Source organism: Hyposmocoma kahamanoa, unplaced genomic scaffold, assembly GCF_003589595.1.
Source record: "Hyposmocoma kahamanoa isolate Upper Pololo Valley unplaced genomic scaffold, ASM358959v1 98207, whole genome shotgun sequence".
Taxonomy (NCBI): domain Eukaryota; kingdom Metazoa; phylum Arthropoda; class Insecta; order Lepidoptera; family Cosmopterigidae; genus Hyposmocoma; species Hyposmocoma kahamanoa.
Window position 1 is genome coordinate 7754 of NW_020655529.1, and position 12660 is coordinate 20413.

Sequence of the window (12660 nt, forward strand, 5' to 3'; positions counted from 1 at the left end):
TTTTAATTAAGTTTAAGTTTTAAAATTGGATTTAAAACACGACATAAATATTTTAAAATAGTCGTGAAAAACATGCTCCCCTAATAAATGTTTTCGAAATAGTTTTTACGCCCTTTTACAAAATACCGACGACGCGACGTAGTGATCTCGTCATCATAGTGAACTATACCAAATACATATATTTCGAACAAAGCCAACGGAAAACTGTAGAATACTATTCTTATAATTGGAATAATGCAACAGATGCGTTGCAGTCGTTTTGCTGTTAAGTGCAGATATCAGTTTGGTAACTTTGAAACAAAAATAATTTGGTTAAGTGCGTTTTGAAATACGTTGCCGACCTTTATAAAGAGGTAACCACGGAATGTTCTCCAGTGGACTTAACAGGTAAACAAAAAAGTGCACGAGATACTTAATCATAACAATGTTGAAAAAAATCATTCTACAAACCACTTTTGTAATTAAGAAAACAGCGGCAGATTTGAATACAGCGAGCAAGAACTCGGTAACTGTGAAAACTGTATTTATTGACTAGTTTTGACGGGGGCATAAAACTCCTTGTGTAATTTCCACCACGGAGATGACTCGTACAGGTGACTGCTACTTCAATGATTAGCTAAGTTATTCCATTGAAACATTCCTGTTTTATAAAACAGTATCTCGCGAAGTTGATGTAAAGATGCATAAAAAGGATGCTGTAACCAGCGGATCGCATGCGCGGGGTACGGTACGGCACGACAGCGGCGGCGGGTGGGGCGCATCGGCGACGGCTGTGGCGGCAGTCGGCCGCTCGCCCTCGCCTCACACGACCACACGAGCTTCGCTTGCCATTGTTTCATAACAACCGCATCACACAGTGAGTAACTTACATTTTTGTTTTATTTTTCAATTGTCTTTAAACTTTTTATTATTTTGCAAAACATTACAAAAAGAATATATCATTTTTAAAGTTTATTAATACTTTCCGTGTTTTGATAAAAAAAAAAACAAATTATAGGCGACGAAAACTTTTTAAAACTATCCCTTAATGATTTAATTTTTTTAAATTATGAGTGTAGTGCTTCCTAGTGTTGTAATTTATATTGTGTGATGACAGGGTAGAGTAGATCCTGTGACAAGGTGGCTTCTTAGCAGTACCAACCTGTCTGATTGAATTTAGTTTTGTTGGCCGCGATAAATTTGAAATTGAAATTATTTTAAATTCAAAGGAACTGCTTTCATTGATACATCTTTGTAATACATTTCTCGCTTCATCCAAGTCTACATCGTTCTTGATTTTGTACAAAAAATATTTACGTATCTACTCGCATTCCCGTTCGGAGCGTTTTGAAAGAAGAACAATCTTGAGTAATTTAATAAAGGGCATGGCAAATTTTATTTTATACTCTTTTTTTGGGGAATGCCATCTAAAGCACAAAAAGATTATTGCCGGGAGGCGAAATGTTGCTGCCGACGGCGGTGGGTTTTTGCCACAGGACTGGTTTGATGAAATTGGAATCTGTTTGATCTTCACTCTCGCTGCGAAATTCGGTTAATCTCGAGAGTTTCGTTCTTACACGCCTTTTGTTCAGCCAACACAATTGAAGAGCGAAACGGCAATGAAATACCTATATTGAAAAAGTCCGCTAACAAAAGCCGCTTGCCGCACGTGGACGGTCGGCGGCATATCAAGGTGCCTACACAATGACGGATCTTGTTCCGTTGCTTTGGATGCGATATATGAACAAAAGTGTGTAGCTTGATGGACTGTCGACTGTACAAGCGCGCGGACGGAAGAAACGTTTGTTTATGTGACGGTATAGTCGATTGCTCTATGAAATAGTGTCGTCAGCCATTGTTAGAATTTATCAATTTACAACAATATGGCGACAATATTTAGTTTTTAAATTTTTATTCAATTGATATTCAATATTTAGTTTACTTTTGTATTCTGCAAAATTTGCAGCTCCGCAAGATGAGCCCTTATCGCAAGTAAGCACATTGGTAACGTTAAACAGTCCGAACTTGAAGCTTAATTGCCTCGAATTATAGTTACTGCGTTCCGGTTTTGAAGGGTACGGGTGCTGGTGAAATTACAGGCACATGAGACTTGTCAACTAATGGACTTTTGGATATCAGGGTGTTGGACGCAGTGGCAGTGTCCCTGAGTGTCTGATCTTTGTGATTTAAAGCTCTGGTACTGCGACTGTTATGGACGTGACGCTTACCATCAAGCGCAGGACTTGTTAGTCCCGTAACTTAATTAAGCAACAACTAGCCCTATACCTAACCCTATTCGCACCACCCGGCACCCGCACTCGCAGGCAGAGCTAGCCAAATCCTAAACAAACAAGCTCACTGTCCTACCCACTTGTTGTCTCATCACCGTTAATTACCTGCGGCTATTTATTTCGTGTCGCACCGTTTCTGCACCCAATTGTAGACTAAATACGCCTTTCTAACAGACGCGACGTATGATTTGCGATCGCCGAATTGACCCACATACGTCTTTTATCCAAAGGATCGAGTAGCGATAAATAACGCGCCGACAACCCACGAGGGTCGTAACTTAAACCGCTTCACCTGGTACGATGTCACAGTTCGCCGCCGCCCCGGTGGACAGAGGCCGAGACGACAATAATTCACATTACCTCGCTATACTACATTCCCGTCTTGCGGCCTATCCGGAGCTAACTCTACAACAAAGGGAGGACAGCGATATGGTGACAAAAGATTATTTGTTAGTGTAATAAATAATTTCTATTATACATCAAATTGTCGTAATTTCATTCAATTCCAAGTAGGTACTGCGTTGGTTATTAGCAACGATTTCCCCGTTGAAGCCGCTCTCTCGAACTCGAGCCATCTTGTTCCAGAGCCACTCCAATTAGAAGAAATATTTTCCTCGAACCTTTTGATTTTTTAGATATTTATTTTAACTTAATAATGCAAACTGTCGGGTCCATTTTTGCTTAAAATTTAAACGTCGTTTTTCTTTAGCGCTTTTCTAGTAATATTTAATAAAAAAAAAGGAAAGTATAGTCAAATATAAGAAAGTGTAGTCAAAGTAGGTACAATGTTGTATGAAACAATGAACATATCCCATATGTATCGTGTGAAGCTTAATTTTACATTTTTATCGTGGGTCACGCTATCGGCGGACACCGCGATAGCTGCTTCCGTCGTCGTCGGCGCCCGGCCAGTGACGGGCGCGAATCTATAAAGTGTTCCAGTATCTCTGCGCAACGGCCAATTTTCAAGTGACCCACATTTTTGCACACACAGGAAGTGCGCTGGAATCTGGATAAATTAAAAGTTCGCTCACTCTCCACGGTGAAATTAAAACTTCTCTGCTACATCAGATTTCATTTTAGCTACAATAATTATACTTTGTATACCTATATAGGTGTGGTTTGCGACGCCTGCCTGTATTTAATTTTATTCAGATTTTAATTATCATACGAATATAATTCTTAATACAAACATACGAATCACATAACAACCGCAACAACGCCGCGACCGACGTTGATAACACAGCTCAAACAAAGAGAGCCTTCTCTCTGCACTGATCATGCAATATAATGCAGCTCTGACTGCACATCGAACAGGTGATGGGTCCAGAAATGCGCCCACACCCGACCGGATTTAACATAGGTACACAATCGTCATTTTTCGGCGTAGTCGTAAAACGCGAGCCGCGACATACTTGTCGGTTACGGAGTTCATTTAACGAGGCCGGTCGGGGGTTATCGCTGTAAATTATTACGAAGTTTAAAAATATTGCTGATCAATGTTCTACTCGCTTGCTTTTATCTTCGTCGATCCATATTCAAATATGATACGTGTAGGTATCAATGGTTTATTTTATTCAACGACATATCACAAACCTTGAACACCGGACGTCAAAGATAAGTCTGTTGCTTCCTTGTACCCGCGCAATGCTAAGCGCTCGAACAGATGCGCGGGCGCGGGCTGTAGATTCCATCAAATCACACGGCCGAACAGAAAACATCATTCAAAGCTTGTTACATACGTGTCGCCCCTAAACACCCTCACACTCGCGAACTGTAACAAAGGACAATGATCCAACTATTGCTCAAGAATTTCAAGGTAAGAATAGGTTCAGAAACGTATTGTTAAGAATATTTTCAATAAAAATTCAAGCACTTAATAATCATTGCAATGTGTTGGCGATGTCGGGAATCCACTTTGCGAGTACTCTAATGATATCGCATTACAATTATTCACCACGACATCGCGATCGCTGCCAGATATTGCACAATCATGAACAACTGTTAATTGCCACCTCCAAGTCGACAGTCTGCCGCTGCAACTGCCTCGCTGCCTCACTGGCTCGCTGCACTCTCGGTGCTAAAAGTAAATGTACAATTGGGCTGTCCAATTGGTAACAGAACCAGAAGATTGATGAATGGGGTATTTAGGTCTGTGTCCGCATATTTAGGTCAATAGAAACAAATGGCAGCGTGTGAGGTTCAGAGCTCGTTGTCGGCAATTTCGAGATTCGCCGCACACCTAATTACGTTCTTTGTAGCGGCCGCAGCGCTGCGGCAAATGGGTCGCAGCTGCCGCAGGGTCGGTTCACTCTCAGCGAATTGATGGGAATTGACTTCATAACTTTTCTTCAAGCTTCGTTAATTGATAGCCTACAGATTGATCCGGTACCTCTTTTCTACTTGAACGTTGTGAGTAAACATTATTCAGTAATGCGGTCTGCATTCACATGTTTTGTACATACAACGGATGTTCAACTGGTAGTTAAGTCGCATTAACATACGATTAGACAGTTCACAGTTCTTAGTGCAAAACGCAGCGTGCTGTTGACCGTACATATGTATCGAAATATAAATATACTTACCCGCGACCGCAAACATTACAAGTAATTGTCCGAGGAGATATTATACAATGCAGGGTTCGCAACGAAAGGAATTGAACGGAGTGTCGCGGGCCACGCGGCGGACTTGTATGCAAAGATGCTCCACGCCGCGAAACGAAGTAGTTAATTACTTTATTATACATAGGATACTTGTATGCTCCGGCGCCCGTAGTCTTTCCTGACCGGCAGAGCGTTTGTAAACCAAGTTTTATGTGGTATATTAGCGCAGTATGTCAATTTACAGATTATTGAAAACTGTGCACTAATTAGATATTGTTCCATATAACATAATATATTTTTGTGTGTTGTATAATATCCGTGTTGCAGTGTGAAATGATTTTAGCGGGTGCACATGACATCATCAGCGTAGACGTAGAACCACCACACTGCCGTCATCGTCGATTTATTGCAACGGCTAATTCGCACAAGAAATGTAAATAATCATAATTATGATGTGCCTATACTTTCTAGATGCATCAGCGTCGCGGTTTCGATATCCACTTAAATTCTATTCAATAGGCAACGGTGACTTGTACCACAGGTTTTATTGAAAAAGGGGACTTAATGTGCCTGTTTGCACAAAATGCAGCGACGCGCTGACGATCTCAAGGTATCGCATTTCCCCTGATTAATTGAGAAATGTGATCGTTTCCTTTCGCGGAAAGTGCTGACGCTGTGTTTGTTCGGAGCGCTGCCTCAGGCCGAATTCGGAGTGGGTGCGATGGCGTCGCGTCACTTAGGTCCGAACGCCACGGCCATATTCACTCGTACCCATTTCAAGCCACCACGCGTTTAAGACGGCCGCCAATCTAACTTACACGGTTAGACCTGTCCATTATCTGACCCTTTATTATAGCTCGAGTAAGGTCTCTGTTCATTAAAATTGTAGCTGGTTTACCAACGTACGTTAACCACATATCGATTCACGTTTAACGTGGTTCAATTTTAGCCTCGGCGCGCGCTCGGGAACGAGTTGCGAATGCCTCGTTGTGCAGGATTAACGAGGAACGATGCTAGCAAAGGCATTGCACCCGGCCGCAAGGCTTGAAATAGAGACGCGGCTGCGTCTTACAAAATAGTTTACGCTGTCCGAGCATCGACCGCAGCCGCCGCTGCCTAACCGTTTTAACATGTTTATGCTCAAAGAACTCGTAAACCAACCTATAAGTACATTAGCATTCAGGCAAGAACTGTACGACAAATAAATTCGGAATAAATTTTTGTAGATTGATTCGTCCGTAATCACCATGTGCGTTATGTAATCGTACCGGAGTACGGTCGAAATCACAGTGGCTCTAATAAATCGTCGTATGACAAAAGCTTCCGCGCAGCGGCGGGTGCTATAAAATGTTTTCTGTAGCCTTGCGCTCGTTTCGACGGCACGCGTCTCGACCAAGCGACGTCAATATGACCGTTAATAAGTAATTATGCGTCACGATGCTGGAACATAGTTATTGCTTTTCGATGAATAAATGCGAGCAAAGTAGAGCTCGTCGCTAGGCTAAACAATTTTACAAACGCACAAGTCTCTACGACATCGTACTAACATTCGTGTACACGTTGTAGCAGAAATCGGTGCTAGTTATAATGTAAATTTTTTAATATGAGATTATTGTGTTTAAAATTTTTCTTTTAAATTTTGGCGTCGGTTTACATGTGTTACCTATGTATGCGATCATTTATATATGTGATTTACATTTTATACATTATTATGTGATCACTCAGCCGTTGCTACGTACTGGAACGAAGATGAACAGCCGCCTGCTGCTGCTGCTGTTCTTGGTAGCCGCCATCTGCAGTGTCGATGCTGAGGTATGATATCTCGCCACATTTCTTTCCTATACACATCGTCAAAACTAATTACTACAAGATGACGTAACAATATGTTGACAAATGATTTTTTATCAATAAGTTTATTTTAAATAATGTATTAGGAAAGTATATTATCGTGACTAGACACCCCTTTTCGTTTTTAAATTTCGCTTTCTTAGCTAGTTTTCAAAATATTCAGTGAACTTGTTCTTAAATGTAATTAGTGTTTGCCGTGTGCACTCAGTGTCGGCGCCTTGGCTCTCGCAGACCAGCATTCGGATTGGGTCAGGCGAGTGCGGAGGATTTCGTTTGGAGCGTGTGAACCGCGGATAGTTTTTTTATCATGAACACTGACGAAAAGTCACTTTTTCTTTGGACCTTTTCTATCTCGGCCGTTCAAATCCGTTTTCTATAAGAAGCAAATAAATACCGCCCTAACGAAGGATTCAAATTTGCTATTATAACAAAATCATCTGTCAACGTGTGACGGGCCACCATGGCACGCATTGTGTCGAGCAGAAGCATCGGCGCCGGCACCGGCGGCTGCGCAAGACCACGGCGCGGCCCGACGCGGCGGCGGAGGGCGCCGCGGCCGAGCGCGAGGAACTGCCCGAGCTGCCCGTCTACATGAGCCGCGAGGACACCGAGGCGGAGAACCTCGAGCTCGGCATGGCCGAGCGCCTCGACGAGAAGCGGTTCCAGGTAGGCCACGGACCCGCGACTCGCATTCACAAACCAACTTTGCATGCCCACCACGCCCGTCTCCCGCCTGCTGCGCTCCCGACAGACCGCCTCTTCACCTCCTCTTCACCTCCTCCACTCCCACCGATCTCTTCGTACGTGCCCATGCGTACTAGGCATCCCCAGTCGGAAAATAAATTTAACAAATTAGTAATTATATTTAGTAACACTTTACGTTGCATCCGCTAATCGCTCATTAGCGGGTGTTTTCTCAGCTTACTGCTCTACCACCTGGATTTCGTTAAAGGAGTGTCTATAGCGAGTACCCGTTGCAGGAGGCGGAAAAGGCGCGGATCAACGATCTGTATGTGGGCCGCCCCGAACACAACGGCGAAGAGAACGAAGTCTACGTCGACGGCAAGTACCACTCGTCGCAGTCGTAACCACCGCTTCTTTACTTATAAGCGTGTGCCACAAGTTTTGCGTCGCAACAAGCAGGGGAAACTGTGTGACTCATCTTTATGTAGAGTACCAAAGCGGGAACAACAAAAAGGAGCAAGTTGCTATTGAGTAAGGGAGTAGGTGCCCAAGTTAATACCCGAGTTCTCACTTGTCTTCTGTTTCTCGTCAAAACTTTGTTACAACCATCTTTAAAGGTAAACCTTTATATACGAAACATCAAACAAGCCCGACTATTTTTTGCTGTATCCTAGGAGTAGTAGTGTCCCGTGGCCGTAACCGGTACATCAGTTTTGGATGAAGTCGTAATAGTCAAGGTAAATTAGTTTTAACCCCGTGTTGAATTATTGCACAAAGGTCAAATATATTTACAATCTTTTAATAGATTTTTGTTTCTATAAATAGCGTCGAATCAAATACCCTACAAAATATTTTTTTTTCTGAAGCACAACTTTAACTACAATTGCTTTTTTTAAATATTCCCTTAAATGTGTTTTCGGAGTCCAACTACTTTATAGGAATATCTGTGAATTGTTCTACACGACGAACACACTTGCACCTTAAATGTTAATAATAAAGTTCGATAGTGGAACATTCTCTTAATAAAATACATAGAATAAAATCATTGATTTTGTATTATCAATGTCATATTACAATTTAAAATATAATGTCAAGACATAATGTGACGTCAGCTGGTAATTATAAACAATAGTAATAAATAATATGATACTTATTCAATAAGTTATGGAGACAGCTATGTTGTTTGAGCTTTGAGCTGTCACAAAAGTGCATGTATACTTTATATTTTGCCATTGAGTAATAAGTTTAAACATTTGTAATTCACTTTTACAGTATCTTGACCATTGACTTACAAATAAATGGACGACGGGTCTAATACAAAAACCACGAAAAAAAATGTCCCAAGTCAACCTATTCGAAATTTAAATTGTAATGTCATCGCAGTATCGCGCTGTCAGTAGAACAAATGAAGAGTAAAGCGGAGTGTCGCGCTCTGTATACGATTTTAGCGCCTTACAAGTGCGGACACTTTTTAGCGCGGACCCGACGTCCATATAATTGTAAGTCAATGATCTTGACTGTTATAATTCCGGACAGTTTTCAAAAAAATTGGTGTTCTAGTCTCAAATACACAAACATTTATTTTAGATCAATTTATTTTAAAACTCTGATAGCACACTGCAAATTAATAACTTAAAAATATAAGCCTCCTACATTTGCTCTGTAAAAGTGTAACCGTTTCTGCTTAACCGCGTGTAGATACCGTACGCGTAAACCTAACTGAGATATCTGGGAGGACGCGCTGCCACTGTCACCGCGCTTTGTAAAATGTTTTTATTGTAAAACGTTTAATTTAATTCGATACGCGTGTCCGTACGCAGACCCGTGCCTGAAAGTGCACTGCAGCGCGGGACGCGTGTGTGAAATCGACGAGCACGGCGACGCCGTCTGCAACTGCATCAAGGAGTGCCCGTACGAAACCGACGCGCGCCGCAAAGTAAGCGCCTCCCTCCTCTAGCCTCGACACGGTACCGAACTGTCGATTGTCTTTTCACTTTGACAGTGTCAATGATGGCGCATTTACACCGGGCGGTCTGCCGCCTGCGACTGAATACTTCACCTTGACGAGTTGACACGTTGACACCTGTTGGGTCCACAGTCGCTTGCTGAAGGCGTCCGTGTCGCCCGTAGGGTTTACACCTAGTCGCTTCGTTCGACGTCGCCAGGCGACCCAGTATTTCCACCGGGCAGCTCGCTAAGATCGCCTGTCGACCTGGTGTAAATGCACCATCAATGACGAGACCACAACTTTATTGCTGATGCCGTTTACGACCCGTTCTCCTCGTTCAAGAGAATTATCCACAAGTCAATACCATTCGGACGTGCGCAGTCGTAACGTGCGAACGACCGTCCCGCAGGTGTGCACGAACCACAACGAGACGTGGTCGTCGGACTGCGAGGTGTACCGGCAGCGCTGCCTGTGCATGGACGGCAGCGACGCCTGCTCCGGGCCGCAGTACCACCACGTGCAGATCGAGTACTACGGCGAGTGCCGCGAAATGCCCGACTGCACCGAGAGCGAGATGTCGGACTTCCCGCGGCGCATGCGCGATTGGCTGTTCAACATCATGCGCGACATGGCCGAGCGCCGCGAGCTGTCCCACCACTACCTCAAGATGGAGCGCGAGGCCGAGGCCAACCTCACGCAAGCTGCGAAGCGAGGCGGGCTCGGCCGCCGCGGCCTCCGCCGCTCGAATGTTTCTCCGCAAACCGTTTCTGTCCAATTCCTCGAGCGTACGTTTTCGAATCGAGCGAGGCCGAGAATGTTATAATTATTAATCGATATATATAAAGTAACATGTGTGTAAATAGAAACGTCATCGCCACCGTGGCGCAGCGCCGTCTCGCCACTCTATACGACTAACTCTAGGTTTAGTTCCGAAATATTTCCGCGCTACAAACGACGTGTTTCGTATTGAAACGTACGTCCGCGCGCCGGCCCGCAGCGGCGCGACCGGCGGACGCTCGCGCTCGACCGGCGGCCACTAGGCGCTGCCGCGGTTCCGTCGCCTGCTCGTGTTTAAGGCGCCCGACTTTTTGCTACTCCCGAGCACAGGTCGACTCTCACAGTACGCGCCTTTCGTACGAAGCACTGAACGATATCGGCACGGCCGCCCCGGCGAGCGCTCCGCGTATTTCCCAAATTCTTTGTACTTATTTATTGTAAATATCGTATCGGAGTCTCATCGACTGGGACGGACATCGTACTTGCCCCGCTCGGCCGCGGCCCGCCCAACGAACGCGACCCAACTCGACGACACTGACCCGCGAGTGAGCGAATTCGATAGGCGACTGTAGCGCCTCCAAAGCAGTTTTCGGACGAACCACTAATTGTGTTGCTTCCGTAAAACTGTCCGAGAACTGCCTGCGCACTTTTGTGATAGTCGCTTGGCTAGTCGCGCCGCGGAAGGGCCGCGGCCGGGGCTAGCCCGCGCAGGCGAGGCGGCGGCCCCGGGCGTCGCCTTGAACCCCGCGGCGGCGTAAAGCCGATGTCAGTCCGCGAGCGGGCAGGCCCACTCTAAAGTATGACTAATTAATAAATCTCTGTAAACAAAATTCAGACCCCACAGACAGCTCTTGAAAGCAATAAATAAACAACGTGAGAGTCACGTTGAAGCGACTGGCGCTGCAGTCGGAAACGACGTTACGATGGGGTCTAAATTTTGTGCTAAAGTGTATTTTTTTTTTTCAATAAAAATTGTGAAGTGCAGTCTGTGTAGTGAGCGGAGCCGCCGCGTCCGCTCTGCGCGGGCGCGGCGGCGGATGTACTGCCCTCTTAATAGAGATGTACTTTTTGTAACAAGCCGTGCCTTTTATTTACCCGTCCCTTACTCCTAACGCAACCCCCTGAGCTTAGTTCTCGCTCGTGAAACGTGTTCATTTGGAATGTTAACTAATCTAAAGTTATGAAATGAGATCGTAATTGCCAGAGTATATTTACCTAAACTTCAAAGAAATAACATACATAGAGTGCACTTATAAGGCAAAGAATCAACACTGAATAGTATTTGTAACATTGATTTACAAGAAAAGTTTTGTGGTTGTAATTTTAAACTTTCAATTACAAACTGTTCTTGTCACAATTAATTGCTACCTACTTGTTGTATTAAAAAAAATGTGTATGTAGAACAAAATTGGAGATATTACCCACTGTACAAGTGTTCTTGAAGTTTAGATAAAATATACTGTGCTTAAAAGTAAAATAATAATAAAATATTAATAGTGAGTGGTAAGTATTATTTTTTTTTAGTACTGATCGACTCCGTTTCATGCAGGGATCATTTTCATTGTATGGGACGAAAAAATCGGAATAACAGAAGTTGATCAAGTTTCGTATAATGTTAATCATACGAAATGAATAAAATTTACTTAATTTTTTTTAATGCTAATTGTCTCGGCTCTTATGAGGATGATTTCATTGTATGGGACGAAAAAATTGGGACAGCAGTAGTTTGTTAAATTTTATAAAATGGTTTTTCAAACAAAATTAATAAAACTGACAATTTTTTTTAATGCTGATGGACTCAGTTTCTTTAAAAATGATTTTACTGTATTAGAATAAGAGAATCGCGACAGCACAAATTGGTCATTTAAAAAGTTCATTTTGTATGATTTTTTTTATATCGACTGACTTTTACTGTCTCATTTGTTTTCTTTCGATACAATGAAGTCCCTCTTATAAGAAAAAAATATTAGTTTTACCCAACTAGTAATATTTTTACTTAATATGCTCTAAGTATTTTTGTAACGTGATTATTGTAATACTGCCTGGATTAAGTCCTATTCGAGTGTGGTACAATATTTGCGACAGCTTCAAAACTACTTTTTTTGCTACTACAGGCGCACTATAAGTTTCCGGAACTGGCCACTTACATAAACAATATTTAAAAAGTAATTACAACATTTGAAAATTGATCTCTTTGGCTGTAGAATACAGTTTGTTTCATCTAAGTGTCACTTGTTTTTATTTTGTGGCGTCATTTTAGAAATTGGTTGTCTACATCACCATGGATTTAACTCGTGAAAACTTTCGTAGTATGATTTTCTCCGACTTTAAGGGTCGTATTCTAGAACTCTACTCAATGCTCAAGTCAGGATTGCACTGGAAATACGACTCTAATGGCAGGGACTTGAGTATGATTTCGAGTGCTTTAAACCATACTCAAATCCTGACTTGAGCATTGAATAGAGTTCTAGAATACGACCCTAAGTGCAATTTAATAGCTCAGCGGAGCTTAGCTCGGCTTCAAACTGCT

The 12660-nt window shown here is 43.0% G+C and overlaps 1 protein-coding gene across 1 annotated transcript; it reads left to right on the top strand.

Moving 5' to 3' along the window:
• The first annotated feature begins 781 nt into the window (after positions 1-781).
• LOC113238774 (SPARC) lies at positions 782-11133 on the top strand. Its single transcript, XM_026475607.1, has 6 exons — positions 782-856; positions 6599-6685; positions 7205-7387; positions 7702-7783; positions 9226-9341; positions 9763-11133. Exons 2-6 carry the CDS (start codon positions 6623-6625, stop codon positions 10174-10176), a joined length of 858 nt encoding a protein of 285 aa, XP_026331392.1. The 5' UTR covers positions 782-856; positions 6599-6622; the 3' UTR covers positions 10177-11133.
• The last annotated feature ends 1527 nt before the right edge of the window (positions 11134-12660 follow it).